Source organism: Manihot esculenta, chromosome 11 (assembly GCF_001659605.2).
Source record: "Manihot esculenta cultivar AM560-2 chromosome 11, M.esculenta_v8, whole genome shotgun sequence".
Taxonomy (NCBI): domain Eukaryota; kingdom Viridiplantae; phylum Streptophyta; class Magnoliopsida; order Malpighiales; family Euphorbiaceae; genus Manihot; species Manihot esculenta.
Genome location: NC_035171.2, coordinates 12,724,893 through 12,742,031, shown reverse-complemented (window position 1 = coordinate 12,742,031; position 17,139 = coordinate 12,724,893). Strand labels below are relative to the sequence as shown.

Below are 17,139 nucleotides of genomic sequence, written 5' to 3'. Positions count from 1 at the left end.
TGCAATCTCAGACAACCCATCTTGTAGTAATAAATTCAAAATATGTGCACAATATCTCACATGAAATAATTTACCATGAAGTGCAAGACTATTCTTGTAAGCAAGATTATCCTTCAACATCCTAATAGCAACATCATTATAACTGGCATTATCAACACTAATAGTTCATACCTTATCTTCGACGCCCCATTCAACTAAGCATTTTTGTAGCACATCACATATAATAACACCTGTATGAGGTGGTGGGACATCACAAAAATTCAAAGTACGTTTTTGTAACTTCCATTCAGAGTCCACAAAATGGGCAGTAACAACCATGTATGAAATGTGCTGCCCAGACTTCCATAAATCCGTGGTCACACTAACCTTGTCTGTAATACCCGGCTAGACTCCGGTATCGGAATTCCTACCGTCCGGTGGAATCTCGGATGTCGGAAGCCTCTAGTAGGGTAGAAACATGTTTACATAAAATGTTTTAAGGTATTTCATGGTTTTAAGTAAAATGGAAATGAGTTTTTGCATTAAAACAACCTTGGAGGAAAACTCAGGTTCGGCCGCCGAACATGCATGCCTTCGGGAGCGCCTTTAGGCCCCCGAAAGCACAAGTGAGGGAAGTCCAGGTTCGGCCGCCGAACCTCAAGTTCGGCCGCCGAACATGGCATGCATGCGGAGGCACATTCGGCCCCCGAACGTGGCCTGGCCAGCCACTATAAAAGGGTCCCTTAGCCGAAAACGGGCGAGCTTTTCCCCATTTTTGGCCAAGGTGAGCTTTCCGCCGCCCCTCACCGATCTTTAATGTTTTTCCTCTAGATCTTTCAAGTTTTTCACTTGTTTTAACTTCGTTTTGAAGATTTGAGCTTTTGAGCAAAGTTTTGGAGCTTTGAGGTTCAAGAACTCGAATCTCTTCCAACTCCAAGTTTGGTCGCCTCTACTCTCGATCTTCAAGAGGTAAGAGTCGATCTCTAGCTTATATTATGTTTTAAGTAAGTTTTATGAAGTTCATGAGGGTAGAATGCATGTTTAGGTCATAGTTATGTTTATGGGTTTTTGGTGTGATTTTTGAGCAATGTGAGTTGTTTGTGTATTGTAGTTGGGGTTTTTGATGGTTTGATGCCCCTAGGAACTTGTATGTTTGCTTGTGTATGTTTGGGAATGTTGTAGAATAGGTTTATGCATGTTTGGATGAGATTGGAGGCACAAATGCATAAGGGAGCTGAGTTTCTGCCATTCTGGGAGAAACCAGGTTCGGCAGCCGAAGGAACTTTCGGCCGCCGAACGTGCTTGTAGAGGCAGCCTTCGACTGCCGAAGCTTGCCCCCGAAAGGAGACCTTCGTCTCTGTCTGGGACTTTCGGCCGCCGAAGGTGCTGTCGAACATGCATGAGTTTCGCCTCTATCTGGGAGTTTCGGCCGCCGAAGGTGCCGCCGAACCTGCTTGACTTTCGGCTCTGGAGGGACTTTCGGCTGCCGAACCTGCCGCCGAAAGTGCCCTGTCCAGCCCTTCCTTGCATGTTTTTCTATGATTATTCCATGATGTTTTAGGGGGTTTTTGGGGAGTAGTTTAGAGTTATATTCATGTATGTTTGGTCCCTCATTTGAGTCCACCTGTGTAGGTTCGGACCCGAGGAACCGAGGACCCCAGCAGTGAGTCTGTTGGCCCAGTGTCTGGTCAGAGCTATCCAGAGGTGAGTGGAATAACCTATTATGTTTTAAAACAAATAATGTACTTTTTAGCATGCTTCATGCATCATGAATGCCATGTGATGAATTAGGTTGCTTGCATTAGAATTCACGAATATGTTGCATTGCATATGTTAAATGTTGATGTGGATGAATGTTGGATGATCCATAGCCCTCGATCTATGATATGACGATGTGATATGTACGGTATGGAATGTAAGACCAGTGGGACCCATTCTACGTTCGCTGGCACTATGTAAGGGAAAGACCAGGACCCATTCTACGTTCTGGCACAGTTGGACACTGTTATGTTATGATATGTAAGGGAAAGACCAGGACCCATTCTACGTTCTGGCACAGTTGGACACTGTTATGTTATGATATGTAAGGGAAAGCCAGGACCCATTCTACGTTCTGGCATAGTTGGACCATGTAGAGGGCTATTGGTGACAAATTCATCCTTGATGTGATTAGATGTGATGTGATGCATTCCATGATCCATATGATTTAAATGTTTTTCTATTATTCTGCTCACTGGGCTCTAGTAGCTCACCCCTCTCCCATTTCCCCAGGATTGCAGGTACAGGGTAGACCAGGAGGTTTACAAGAGTAATGAAGTCTGGTTTATGTAATAGATAGTGTGGACATGATAAATGTATTAATGTTATGTAAAAGTACAGTTTCAGTCATGTAATGATATTGAGGATTAGATATTGTGCTTGACATTGTGTATGAGGTATCCCTTTTATTACATGATCAAAAATGTTTTATAATGTTCATGAAAGCCAATTCATCTCATGTTGTATCGCCCGTTGGGGCATTGATGAGATCCCACAGAGGGATCATGATTATGATTATGACTATGTACATGTATGTTCAGGTTGAGTTGGATGTTTGAAGGAAAAGTTTTAAATTTTTATGCATGTTGCTGATCATGTATGGGATTATACAGGTTTACAGGTTATATGTTAGGCTTGTTACGGGTCCCGGCGGCCTTAAGCCGATCTGGATCCTAGCGCCGGTAGCGGTCCGATTTTCGGGTCGTTACAGAATGGTATCAGAGCCCTAGGTTCATAGGATCGGACCTAGAGTGTCGGGCTCATAGATGTTCTAGAAGGTCAAGCACAATAGGAAAGATCATGTCCACTAGGATAGGATGTGGAGTCTTGTCTTGTATGATGATGTGAAATGCCATGATTATATACATGTGCATTGATGCTATGATATGAATGATGTATATGTGATGAGGGTTCATGTGTGCCCACATGAACCATATGATGCTAATGTTTGTATGATGTGTACTGTTTTTCAGAAAACAGGATGAGAGGAACTCGTCGATCGGCAAGATTGACCGGAGTACCACCTGAGGATGAGGGCACGAGCGCCCGTCCTCCTACATTGCCTAGGGCAATGTCTTGTAGAGCCAACAGAGAAAGAGTGTCAAGGGACCCTAGAAGGTCTTTTGATGCTAGCAGAAGGGGGACAGATAGAGGAGGAAGTTCTTCAGATGTGAGGGAGGTTATGGAAGAGGATCAGAGGAGGGATGGGAACCTGGATGTGAGCATGGAGGAAGAAGGGACAGGGGAGTCTCAGGGAGGCGTTCAGGCCTCGGGGTATGGTTTTCCACCCCACTATCCACCCTTCCCACAGGGTTCAGGGTATCCAATGGGAGGCACGTCAGATTATTCCAGCTTTAACCCCTACCCTACCTACATGCCTTATCCACCTTTCTATCCACCTTACACACAGTACCCAGCTTATCCACCCTCACCCTTCTATCCTAACCCGGCAAACCCCACCTCGGGGAATGCTGCACCCCCACCTCCACCACCTACAGAACCAGCAGCCCCAGTTACTCAACCTCCTAGACCTAGCTCAGCTGGTGGGAGCAAGGTAAAGATGACAGATTACTTCAAGCTGGATGCTCCCAAATACAAGTCAGGGGATGACCCCTTTGAGTATCTGAGAGTAGTGAAGACAATAACTGATGAGCTAGGGGCGGATGATAGCAGGGCCATTCAGATGGCAGGGTTCACTTTAAAGTGCAAGAAGGCACGGGAATGGTTCAAGTGTTATGTGGACCCGAGACTAGACGGCATGACATGGGAGGAATTTGCGAATGAGTTCGCTGGATGGGCTTTTCCAGACAGTTCCAGAGAACTGAAGATGATTGAGTTTGAGCAACTGAGGCAGTCAGAGCACATGGGTGTAGAGGAGTTCACGGATAAATTCTTGGAGCTATTGCCTTTTTCAGGGCAAGCTCTAGATACAGATACGAAGAAAGCCAGGAGATATGTTATGAAGCTGCATTCTAGGTACTCCTCGTTGATTCAGTCAGCTGAGAGAGAAAGTTTCCACACTGTAGTGGATATGGCTCGAAGGATGGAGGCGAGTGCTATAGTTGAGGGGTCAGTGAAGCAGTCAGTGACCCAGTCTTCAGGGGTTAAGACCCCAGGCAGAGGAGGACCAGGTTTCTCTTCTCAGAGCTCAAGTAAGAAGAGGTGGGATAACACCACCAAGAAGCCGAAGAAGAATAAGTTTTGGAACAAGTTGAAATCCGGTCTGGGATTTGGCGGTGGCTCGAGCTCAGGCTCAGATGGTACAGAATGCCAGAGATGTGGAAGACCACACAGGGGAGTGTGTCGAGCTGGGACTAATACATGTTTCAGATGTGGGCAGGAGGGACACATAGCTCGGGAGTGTCCTAGAGCACTTTTTATGGGTCAGCCCCAGCAGACAGCTTCTGGTAGTGTGGCACAGCCAGCAGCTCCAGCCACAACTCAGGGCAATGGCAGAGGTAGAGGGAGAGGGGCAGCCTCTTCTTCTGGTTCCCGAGGTGAAGGTCCATCAGCTCCAACCAGGATCTTCACCATGACTCAGCAGGAGGCTAACACATCCAACACCGTGGTGTCAGGTAATCTCGTCATTGGGTGTTCTGATGTGTATGCATTAATGGACCCGGGTGCATCTCATTCATTTATTGCTCCGAGAGCCGTTGAGAGGTTGGGTCTGATAGTCTCTGGGTTAGAGTGTCCCCTATGGGTCAGTGGACCCAAGTGTGACCCGTCAGTGGCAGTGTCAGTCTGCCAGTACAGTCCAGTTTTTGTTGAGGGAAGATGCCTCTCCGCCGACCTTGTGGTTCTAGATTTGACAGACTTTGACGTCATTCTAGGGATGGATTGGCTATCTACCCATGGAGCTACCTTGGACTGCAGAGACAAGGTAGTCAGGTTCAGAGATCAGAACGGGTCAGAGGTCGTCTTCAGAGGAGACAAAAGGGGTACACCTAGAGGTCTGATATCAGCTCTTCAGGCTCGTAGGTTGCTTAGGAAGGGATGTCAGGGGTACTTAGCTCATGTGAGAGAACTAGTCAGTCAGGTCAGGGAGCCAGCCTCGGTGCCAGTTGTCAGAGAGTTTCAGGATGTCTTTCCTGATGAGCTTCCAGGTTTACCACCTGCTAGGGAGATAGAGTTCGAGATAGAGTTGGTGCCTGGAACTAGACCGATCTCTATCCCTCCCTACAGGATGGCCCCAGCCGAGTTGAAGGAGTTGAAAGAGCAGTTGCAAGAGCTGGTAGAAAAGGGCTTCATCCGACAGAGTACCTCACCTTGGGGTGCTCCGGTCTTGTTTGTGAGAAGGAAGGATGGGTCCCTCAGACTTTGTATCGACTACAGGCAGTTGAACAAAGTCACTACCAAAAATAGGTACCCTCTGCCAAGGATCGATGATCTATTCGACCAGCTAGCAAGAGCGGGTTGTTTCTCCAAAATAGATCTAAGATCGGGTTACCATCAGCTAAGGATAAGGGATGAAGATGTGCCGAAGACAGCTTTCAGGACCAGATATGGGCATTTTGAGTTCCTTGTAATGCCGTTCGGGTTAACCAATGCCCCTGCAGCATTCATGGATCTCATGAACAGAGTATTTAGCCAATACCTGGATCACTTTGTTATTGTCTTCATAGATGATATCTTGGTGTATTCCAGGAATGCAGAGGAGCATGCCCATCATCTGCGGTTGGTCTTGCAGACTTTGAGGGAGCATGGCTTGTATGCCAAGTTCTCTAAGTGTGAATTCTGGCTGAGGAGCATTTCGTTCTTGGGGCATGTAGTGTCAGAGAATGGGATAGAGGTAGACCCCAAGAAGACAGAAACTGTGGCTAACTGGCCTAGACCCACTTCAGTGACAGAGATTAGAAGTTTCTTGGGTTTGGCAGGTTACTACAGGAGGTTCGTTCAGGACTTCTCAAAGATTGCAGCTCCTCTGACCAGACTGACCAGGAAGAATCAGAAGTTTCTGTGGACCGACCAGTGCGAGGAGAGTTTTGAAGAGCTTAAGAAGAGGTTGACTTCAGCACCAGTGTTAGCTCTGCCATCCAGTGATGAAGACTTTACAGTCTTTTGTGATGCGTCCCGTGTGGGACTGGGTTGTGTACTAATGCAGAATGAGAGGGTGATCGTTTATGCTTCTAGGCAGCTGAAGAAGCATGAGTTGAATTACCCCACACATGACCTGGAGATGGCAGCAGTAATCTTTGCACTCAAGATGTGGAGGCACTACCTCTATGGGGTAAAATGTGAGATCTTCACAGATCATAAAAGCCTGCAGTACATCCTGAGTCAAAGAGATTTGAATTTGAGACAGAGGAGATGGGTGGAGCTGCTGAGTGACTATGATTGCAAGATTCAGTACCATCCGGGTAAGGCGAATGTTGTGGCAGACGCCTTAAGCCGGAAATCACTCGGTAGTTTATCCCACATATCGGCAGAGAGGAGGCCAGTGGTGAACGAGTTTTACAAGCTCATTGAGGAAGGTCTACAGATGGAGTTGTCTGGTACAGGTGCCTTGGTGGCCCAGATGAGAGTGGCACCCGTGTTTCTGGAGCAGGTGGCTCAGAAACAGCATGAGGACCCGGAGTTAGTGAAGATTGCCAGGACTGTTCAGTCAGGCAATGATAGTGAGTTCAGATTCGACAGCAAGGGGATCCTCCGCTATGGGAGCAGACTATGTGTACCAGACGACATAGGGCTAAAAGGAGACATTATGAGAGAGGCTCATAATGCAAGATACAGCATTCACCCCGGAGCCACCAAGATGTATCAAGACCTGAAGAAGGTTTATTGGTGGCCAGCTATGAAGAAAGAAGTGGCACAGTTTGTGTCAGCCTGCGAAGTGTGTCAGAGGGTGAAGCTGGAACATCAGAAGCCGGCTGGAATGCTTAACCCGCTACCTATTCCAGAATGGAAATGGGAAAATATAGCTATGGACTTCGTAGTGGGGTTACCGGCAGCGTCCAACAGAGTGGACTCCATATGGGTGATTATGGACAGACTCACCAAATCTGCTCACTTCATTCCTGTCAGGAGTGGCTATTTTGTGGACAAGTTAGCGCAGGTGTATGTGGATGAGATCGTCAGGCTGCATGGGGTTCCTGTTTCGATAGTGTCAGATAGAGGGCCCCAGTTCACCTCCAGATTTTGGCGGAGTCTGCAGAACGCCATGGGTACTAGGTTGGATTTTAGCACTGCTTTCCACCCATAGACGGACGGACAGTCAGAAAGGACCATCCAAACCATAGAGGATATGCTCAGAATGTGTGTGCTAGACTTTGGCGGTTCTTGGAGGCAGCATCTACCTTTGGTGGAGTTTGCCTACAATAACAGCCATCATGCTAGCATCGGGATGGCTCCATATGAAGCTTTATATGGAAGGAAGTGCAGATCACCTGTTTGCTGGGAAGAGGTTGGAGAAAAGGCCTTGGCAGGGCCTGAGCTTGTAGAGATTACCAGCAGAGTAGTACCCATAATCAGAGAAAGGATCAAGACTGCTGCAAGCAGGCAGAAGAGTTATGCAGACATCCGCAGAAGGCAGTTAGAATTTCAGGAGGGGGATCTGGTATTGCTCAAGTTGTCTCCTATGAAAGGGGTGGTTCGCTTTGGGAAGAAAGGTAAACTAGCCCCACGATACATCGGACCCTTTGAAGTCTTGCAAAAGATTGGGAATGTGTCGTACAAGCTAGATTTACCTGCTTCAATGGGAAGAATCCATCCGGTTTTCCATGTTTCAATGTTGAGGAAGTTTGCGTCAGATCCGAGCAAGGTTCTTAGTGAGCCTGATGTGGAGGTCCAAGAGGACCTCACCTATGTTGAACAGCCAGTACGGATCATAGACACCCAGATCAGAAAGTTAAGGAACAAGGAAATCCCGATGGTGAAAGTCCTGTGGAACCACCACAATTTGGAGGAATGCACTTGGGAGACACGGGAGTCTATGCTCCAGCAGTACCCTCATCTCTTTTAAGGTTAGATCTCCTTGTGTTTATGTGCTTTGTATGTATGTTATGTTTCATGCCATGCTATGTGCTAGTTGAGGAACATTCGGGGACGAATGTTCTTAAGGGGGGAGAATGTAATACCCGGCTAGACTCCGGTATCGGAATTCCTACCGTCCGGTGGAATCTAGGATGTCGGAAGCCTCTAGTAGGGTAGAAACATGTTTATATAAAATGTTTTAAGGTATTTCATGGTTTTAAGTAAAATGGAAATGAGTTTTTGCATTAAAACAACCTTGGAGGAAAACTCAGGTTCGGCCGCCGAACATGCATGCCTTCGGGAGCGCCTTTAGGCCCCCGAAAGCACAAGTGAGGGAAGTCCAGGTTCAGCCACCGAACCTCAAGTTCGGCCGCCGAACATGGCATGCATACGGAGGCACATTCGGCCCCCGAACGTGGCCTGGCCAGCCACTATAAAAGGGTCCCTTAGCCGAAAACGGGCGAGCTTTTCCCCATTTTCGGCCAAGGTGAGCTTTCCGCCGCCCCTCACCGATCTTTGATGTTTTTCCTCTAGATCTTTCAAGTTTTTCACTTGTTTTAACTTCGTTTTGAAGATTTGAGCTTTTGAGCAAAGTTTTGGAGCTTTGAGGTTCAAGAACTCGAATCTCTTCCAACTCCAAGTTTGGTCGCCTCTACTCTCGATCTTCAAGAGGTAAGAGTCGATCTCTAGCTTATATTATGTTTTAAGTAAGTTTTATGAAGTTCATGAGGGTAGAATGCATGTTTAGGTCATAGTTATGTTTATGGGTTTTTGGTGTGATTTTTTAGCAATGTGAGTTGTTTGTGTGTTGTAGTTGGGGTTTTTGATGGTTTGATGCCCCTAGGAACTTGTATGTTTGCTTGTGTATGTTTGGGAATGTTGTAGAATAGGTTTATGCATGTTTGGATGAGATTGGAGGCACAAATGCATAAGGGAGCTGAGTTTCTGCCATTCTAGGAGAAACCAGGTTCGGCAGCCGAAGGAACTTTCGGCCGCCGAACGTGCTTGTGGAGGCAGCCTTCGGCTGCCGAAGCTTGCCCCCGAAAGGAGACTTTCGTCTCTGTCTGGGACTTTCGGCCGCCGAAGGTGCCGCCGAACATGCATGAGTTTCGCCTCTGTCTGGGAGTTTCGGCTGCCGAAGGTGCCGCTGAACCTGCCTGACTTTCGGCTCTGGAGGGACTTTCGGCCACCGAACCTGCCGCCGAAAGTGCCCTGTCCAGCCCTTCCTTGCATGTTTTTCTATGATTATTCCATGATGTTTTAGGGGGTTTTTGGGGAGTAGTTTAGAGTTATGTTCATGTATGTTTGGTCCCTCATTTGAGTCCACCTGTGTAGGTTCGGACCCGAGGAACCGAGGACCCTAGCAGTGAGTCTGTTGCCCCAGTGTCTGGTCAGAGCTATCCAGAGGTGAGTGGAATAACCTATTATGTTTTAAAACAAATAATGTACTTTTTAGCATGCTTCATGCATCATGAATGCCATGTGATGAATTAGGTTGCTTGCATTAGAATTCACGAATATGTTGCATTGCATATGTTAAATGTTGATGTGGATGAATGTTGGATGATCCATAGCCCTCGATCTATGATATGACGATGTGATATGTATGGTATGGAATGTAAGACCAGTGGGACCCATTCTACGTTCACTGGCACTATGTAAGGGAAAGACCAGGACCCATTCTACGTTCTGGCACAGTTGGACACTGTTATGTTATGATATGTAAGGGAAAGACCAGGACCCATTCTACGTTCTGGCACAGTTGGACCATGTAGAGGGCTATTGGTGACAAATTCATCCTTGATGTGATTAGATGTGATGTGATGCATTCCATGATCCATATGATTTAAATGTTTTTCTATTATTCTGCTCATTGGGCTCTAGTAGCTCACCCCTCTCCCATTTCCCCAGGATTGCAGGTACAGGGTAGACCAGGAGGTTTACAAGAGTAATGAAGTCTGGTTTATGTAATAGATAGTGTGGACATGATAAATGTATTAATGTTATGTAAAAGTACAGTTTCAGTCATGTAATGATATTGAGGATTAGATATTGTGCTTGACATTGTGTATGAGGTATCCCTTTTATTACATGATCAAAAATGTTTTATAATGTTCATGAAAGCCAACTCATCTCATGTTGTATCGCCCGTTGGGGCATTGATGAGATCCCACAGAGGGATCATGATTATGATTATGACTATGTACATGTATGTTCAGGTTGAGTTGGATGTTTGAAGGAAAAGTTTTAAATTTTTATGCATGTTGCTGATCATGTATGAGATTATACAGGTTTACAGGTTATATGTTAGGCTTGTTACGGGTCCCGGCGGCCTTAAGCCGATCTGGATCCTAGCGCCGGTAGCGGTCCGATTTTCGGGTCGTTACATTGTCAGTGTCCTTTAGTAATGCTTTCACTTTCTTCTTCTCAATTTCATACGCAAAAAAACAATCTTTCCTTGCAATTGCACGACTAACCTTCTAATAATATGGAATTGCAGTTCTCATTAACAAATTGAAGACCTCATACTCTACAAAGCTGAATGACAACTCATGAACAAGAATCATATGAGTAATGACTTCTCTTACTTTTGCATAGTCATATTTAAAATTTTGTACAGAAGTCACACTTTCTGTCTCAGCTATGGTTGTTGTGATGTTGAGTTATTGTTGCCCTTTCAAATTCACCTTCCTTCTTAAACAACTATTTAAATGTCTAAGCAAGTGTGTTGTGGCACCAGTTTTGCACACTCCAAGTTGGTGCTTGCAATGAATACATTTTGTCTTCACTGTTCCATCAAAAAGTGAAATTTCCTTAAACTTAATCCACACTTTCAAAGTCCGCTTCCTTTTCTTCGGACAAAATGGATTTTCCTCATCCTCTTTTTCTTTATTTTAATTTGATTCATTAACATTTGTAGTGGCATCATCCATGACTGGACTTGTAGATGAATCTTGAGTAGAAAGAAAAATAATAGAAGGCACTTGATCAATAGGAGTACTTAATTCATTCGAATTTGGGTTTGACATTCTGTTAAAAAAAACTACATGTTAATTTTATTGAATACACAAGTCCATTTTACAATAATATATCATATCAATCATGTATTCATAATTAATGAACATACAATAAATATATATGATTCAAATTAATAGAAATAATTTTATCCAATGGTATACAAACAAGTTAGTAGAAGGACAGTAGGAATCTTGAAAACAAAATACTTTAATATATATAATATAAAAAAAATACATGTCTGTGAGCCCTGTGAGCCTTGTTCAGATAATTAACACGACAAAAAAAAGAAACAAACCCTATCCAAATTTTCCAATTTTAGGAAAAGTTGCTATAGAGCATTTCAATCTCTCTCTTCCTACAGGGCATTAAGAAAATATTTTTCTAATGGATTTACTATCTTTTATAAAAAAAAAAGGGTCTTGAGACTAACTTCATATCTGCTGAATGCACTACTTATTTTATTGTTACAGGAGCTCCTATCCTAACAGGGTAAAAGTATGGAGATTATTTATTAAAAATTTTTATTCTATTACAATTAATATGTTATATTAAAGTTGTAGGAAATTAAAAAGTTAGATACTAATAGTAATGGTCATAAATTAAAAAAACCAAATACAAATTGTAACAATAAAAATAATAAATTATATTCACATTAGACCCAATCGGCAAAATGGCGGGGCATGGCTCACAACGATGGAGATCGGCGGTGGAGCTATGGATTCAACAATGTCCTCCAGCGATGTGATGGATCTTAGAAGGCTGTGATGGGTCTTAGAAGGCAATCGTGAATGCTAGCATGCGGCAGAAGGTGAGTGGTGGTATAGTGCTGGCATGCGGCAGCAGCATAGGTTTGAATTGATTAAATAATAATATTAATTTTGATTAAAACTAATATTATTAGGTTATATTAGTTAGGTTATTATTAGTTACACAAAACTACGTAGTTTTGATCAAAACTATCCAATTTTAATGAAAATGTATTTATTTATAATTAATTAATTACATAATTTAATTAATAGGTTATAAAAATATTTTTTTATATAATTAGAGTATTTCATTTAAAATTACATTATTTTAATTAAAATTATAAATTTTTAGTAATAATTATATAAATATATTAATAATGATTAATTAAATATTTATAGTAGTATCTAGTTTAAAAAGATTTTTATAATTATACTTTAATTTTAAAAAGTATCTAGTTTTACAACTTAATTTATGAGGTAATACTATTTGAATAATAATATTAAAGAGTACTTATTATTATTTGTAATTTCTAAAAATGTGATTTTTAATTATTTATAGTATTGATATATGACTGATTAGATTCTTTTAAGTTAAAACTTTTAACCAATAAAACTTAGTTAAGACGAAATTTGAAAATGTTAAAAATCGAAAACTCTTGTCGATAATTATTATTTTTAGCTAACAATGCTTTGATATTTTAACCAACAATGCTTAGTTAAAACTTTTAACTAATAATACTTGATTAATATGCATTGTCTACTTAATTAATTATTATTAATAAACTTTGATAATTATTATCATCTGTTATATTGTATTACAAAAATTTTTTATAATTATACTTTAATTTTAAAAAATATATAATTTTTACAACTCAATTTATCATGTAATACTATAATTTTAAGGAATACTTATTATAATAATTAATATTAGTTATTTGTGATTATACATTAATTTTATGGAATTTTATTATAATAGTTATATACAAAAGATTTTTATAATTTAATTTTAAAGAATACTAATTATAATAATTAACCTTAGTTATTTATAATTTTAATAATTTTCAATAGTATAATTTTCAAGTATTTATAATAGTTTAAATTTTATAACCTTGTAGTTATTTTTATTTTTTTAATAATGTATAAACTTGTTCATAAATTTACTTAACGAATTAGTTTACAAGTTTATTTAAACAATATTACTCAAGAGCCTATTTAACGAGTCTGCTCGCGAGTCTGTTCAACGAGCCAGCTCGCAAATCTAAAAACAAGTCAGCTCGCGAGACTTAACGAGCCGAATACTATTAAGCTCAAGCTCAGCTCGTTTAGGTGACGAGCCTCAAAATTGAGTTCGAGCTCGAGCTCTGCTCATTTAAAAAACGAGCCGAACTCGATCGAGATTTTATCGAGCCGAGCCTCGAGTAGCTTACGAATAGTTTGGTACATTTATAGCCCTATTAGTAGACGAGAATATTAGGTTAATGTAATCTATTATATTTAGATACACTACAAAAAAACAGATTATTAGCGACGGAAATTACTTTCGTCGGAAAAAAAAATTTAGCGACATAATTAGCGATGGATCAACGACGAATATTGTATTTTGGCATTTCTGACAGATTTTCGATGGATTAGCGACGGATTATAAAAATATTAGCGACGGAATAAATTCCGTCGCTAATCTGTCAGAAAATGCAAATCATATAAAAAAAAAAACCATAATCATTCATCCTCACTTCTGATTTTAGCCGCCCACTTCCTCTCCTCTCCTCTCCTCTACTGGATGCCACATCTTTCTCCTTGCCGCAATCGCTGTCGCCGCCGCCGTTGATCCCGTCACTGTCGCCGCTGCTGGACGCTCGCCACTGCTGGACACTCCTCTCGCCACCACTACGTTGCCGCTCGCCACTGCTGCCACTTCCGCCACTGCCTATCAAGTAAGTGTCTACTTTGATTTTTAGTTTCTTTTTGTTATATTATTGAAATTTTGAGTTTTAGTTTTTGAATATGTTATGATATAGTGAAAATATTATTCATTTAGTTATAAATTTGTGTTAATCAAAATTTATTTTTAGTTTTACTAATTATATTTTAAAAAAAATTAAATTGTGGGCAGCAGCAAGCACAGCAGTAGCAGCTGTTGCTGCGCAGCATGCTTACTGCTGCTGGGCAGCAGCTGCTGTCCAGCAGCAGCTTACTGCGTGCCCAACAGCAGCTTGCTGCTGCTGCCAGCAGCATGCAGCTGCTGCTGGGCAGCAAGCAGCAGCTGCCCAACAGCATCGCACAGCAGCATGCTTGCTACCCAACAGCATCGCACAACAGCATGCTGGCTGCTATTATAGTTAATGTGGGTTTAATTTCTTATTTAAAATATATATAATTTTAACTGAAAAAAGAGATCAAATAATAATTGTGGGCCAATAAATCAAATAATAATTTATTTTATCTAATTGTGTCATCATTTAAACTGCATTTCTTTTCCTTTTTGTCTAATAAAGCAATATTGGATTTAGCAAAGACTCTTGTGATTAAGGAATTAGAGAAAAAAGAATAAAAAAATAAATTTCAGAAATTAATTTGATTTGATTAGTATATTAATGAATGGATTAACAAACTAATATATTAATTTAACTTTTTTTAAAAAAAATAATAATATTTAAAAGTAGTTAGTTAATTAAAGACATGAATTAAAATAGTATTTGTGGGTTTGCTTTACATGCCTTCCTTTCAACTCTACTTTGATATGTTACTTATGGACAATTATTTTTTCAGATGCCTCGAAGAGCAGTATCATCCAGAGGTAGAAGACATAGCCAGCATCTGTCTATGAATGAAATAGATGAGGCAGTATAGGTGCAGGAGGAAATACTGGAGCACACTCCACAAGCATTAGGGCGCCAAGCAAACGCATCCTCATCATCATCAGTTCGAACTAGAGGTCCGAATTTGGGACATCCTATCCCATCAAACCCATCTAATCGACAATTGATTAGATTGAAAGGAACTGTGTAAGTCATATACAACTTTTTGCTATTGATTTAATATGTATTATTACTTACAACTACTCATTATATATAAAAATATTGCAGTTTTTTAGATTCCACAGTTACTAGATCAATCACTAATGACATTAAGATGCGTTATACTGCTCCATGGAAAACTTGGTCAGAAATACCTTTAAAGACAAAAGACGAGCTCTTCGGACTTTTTCGGGTAAATACAACTTATATTCTAAAATTTATAATATGCATTTTAAGTTTTTTAAATTTACTTAACACTGATTGTTATTTGTAGAGTCGATATGCATGGGATGAGAGTGAAGAAGGTATGGTTCGAATTGCTTGGGAAAAGGTAGGTAAAGAAAGACTGCGAGACATTCTTAATAGAGTTAGGAGCGAATTATTGCGCAAGAACAAGAAGACAGATGTTGCTTATCTATACAATTTAGGACCAGATTGGATGGAGGCAGAGATATGGAATGAACTTGTTGCATATTGGAGTACACCAGAGTGGAGAAAGAAATCAGAAGCTGGTAAAGCAAATAGAAACGTAGAAAAAGATGGGACTATTACGAAACACTCTGGTGGTTCAATAAAATTGGAGGTTCATGAGAATAGATTGGTATAACTCTTTTATTTCTTACTTTTATTTATACAATTCTATTTTTATATATATGGTTAGAAATTATTCGTGCATCTTGTGTTGTGTGATTATTTCTTTTTTGTAGGAAAAGAAGTTGGGTAGACAACCAACTCAACTTGAACTATTTTGTGCAACTCACACAAAAAAAGGGAGTCAAGGTGTTTGTAATACCCGGCTAGACTCCGGTATCGGAATTCCTACCGTCCGGTGGAATCTCGGATGTCGGAAACCTCTAGTAGGGTAGAAACATGTTTTCTTAAAATGTTTTTATGTATTTCATGATTTTAAGTAAAAAGGAAATGAGTTTTTGCATGAAAACAACCTTGGAGGAAAACCCAGGTTCGGCCGCCGAACCTCAAGTTCGGCCGCCGAACATGGCATGCATGCGGAGGCACGTTCGGCCCTCGAACGTGGCCTGGCCAGCCACTATAAAAGGGTCCCTTAGCCGAAAATGGGCGAGTTTTTCTCCCCATTGTCAGCCAAGGTGAGCTCTCCGCCGTTCCTCACCAATCTTTAAGTTCTTCCTTCAAATCTTTCATGAGTTTCACAAGTTTTCATCTTGTTTTGAAGATTTTCAAGTTTTGAGCAAGTTTTGAGCTTGGGGACCCAAGGAAGTTGAAAATCTCTCATCTCCAAGATTAGGTCGTCTCTCTCTCGATCTTCAAGAGGTAAGAGCCGATCTTAAGCTCATTTCATGTTTTAAGTAAGTTTCATGAAGATCTATGGAGTAAAAATGCATGTGTAGGGTTTTATGAGTTTTTGGGTTTATGTTGGTTTATAGGCAATGTATGTTGGATTTGTGTTGTTTGATGTGTTGTAGATGGGGTTTAAGATAGTTTGAAGCCCCTAGGAGCTTGTATGCTTGAGTATGTGTGTTGTAGAATAGGATTATGCATGTTTTTAAGGTTTGGGAGGCATTGGAGGCAAGAGGAGCCAAGTTTCCGCCCTAAGGGAGAAACCAGGTTCGGCAGCCGAAGGAACTTTCGGCCGCCGAACATGCTTGTGGAAGCAGCCTTCGGCTGCCGAAGCTTGCCCCCGAAAGGAGACTTTTGTCTCTGTCTGGGAGTTTCGGCCGCCGAAAGTGCCGCCGAACATGCATGAGTTTCGCCTCTGTCTGGGAGTTTCGGCCGCCGAAGGTGCCGCTGAACCTGCCTGACTTTCAGCTCTGAAGGGACTTTCGGCCGCCGAACCTGTCGCCGAAAGTGCCCTGTTCAGCCTTCCTTTGCATGTTTTTGCATGCTTGTTTTGAGGTGTTTTAGGGAGTTTTTGGGGGATGTTTTTTAGAGTTATGTTCTAGTTGTTTGGTCCCTCATTTGAGTCCACCTGTGTAGGTTCGTACCCGAGGAACCGAGAACCCCAGCAGTGAGTTAGCTGCATCAGTCTTTGTCAGAGCTAGCTGAGGTGAGTAGAATAAACCTTTACGATTTAAAGCAAATAAATTATAAAGTTTTTAGCATGTTCATGCATCATGAATGCCATGTGATGAATTAGGTTGTTTGCATTAGCATTCACGAATATGTTGCATTGCATTTATGATGTTGATGTGGATTGGTTATTGGATGATCCTTTAGTCCTCATATGGTATGATGATGTTACGGCATGATATGGTATGGAAGTCCAGGTTGTACCCATTCTACGTCCCTGGCACATTGGAATGTTATGATATGTTATGTTAAGAGAAAGACCGGTTGTACCCATTCTACGTCCCGACACTTTGGAATGTAGAGGACTATTGGTGACAATACCA

At 41.6% G+C, this 17,139-nt stretch overlaps 1 protein-coding gene across 1 annotated transcript; it reads left to right on the top strand.

The window, feature by feature from the left end:
• The first annotated feature begins 14,829 nt into the window (after positions 1-14,829).
• LOC110625617 lies at positions 14,830-15,472 on the top strand. The gene is made up of 2 exons (XM_021771251.2): positions 14,830-14,963; positions 15,045-15,472. Exons 1-2 carry the CDS (start codon positions 14,886-14,888, stop codon positions 15,375-15,377), a joined length of 411 nt encoding a protein of 136 aa, XP_021626943.2. The 5' UTR covers positions 14,830-14,885; the 3' UTR covers positions 15,378-15,472.
• Positions 15,473-17,139: the final 1,667 nt, after the last annotated feature.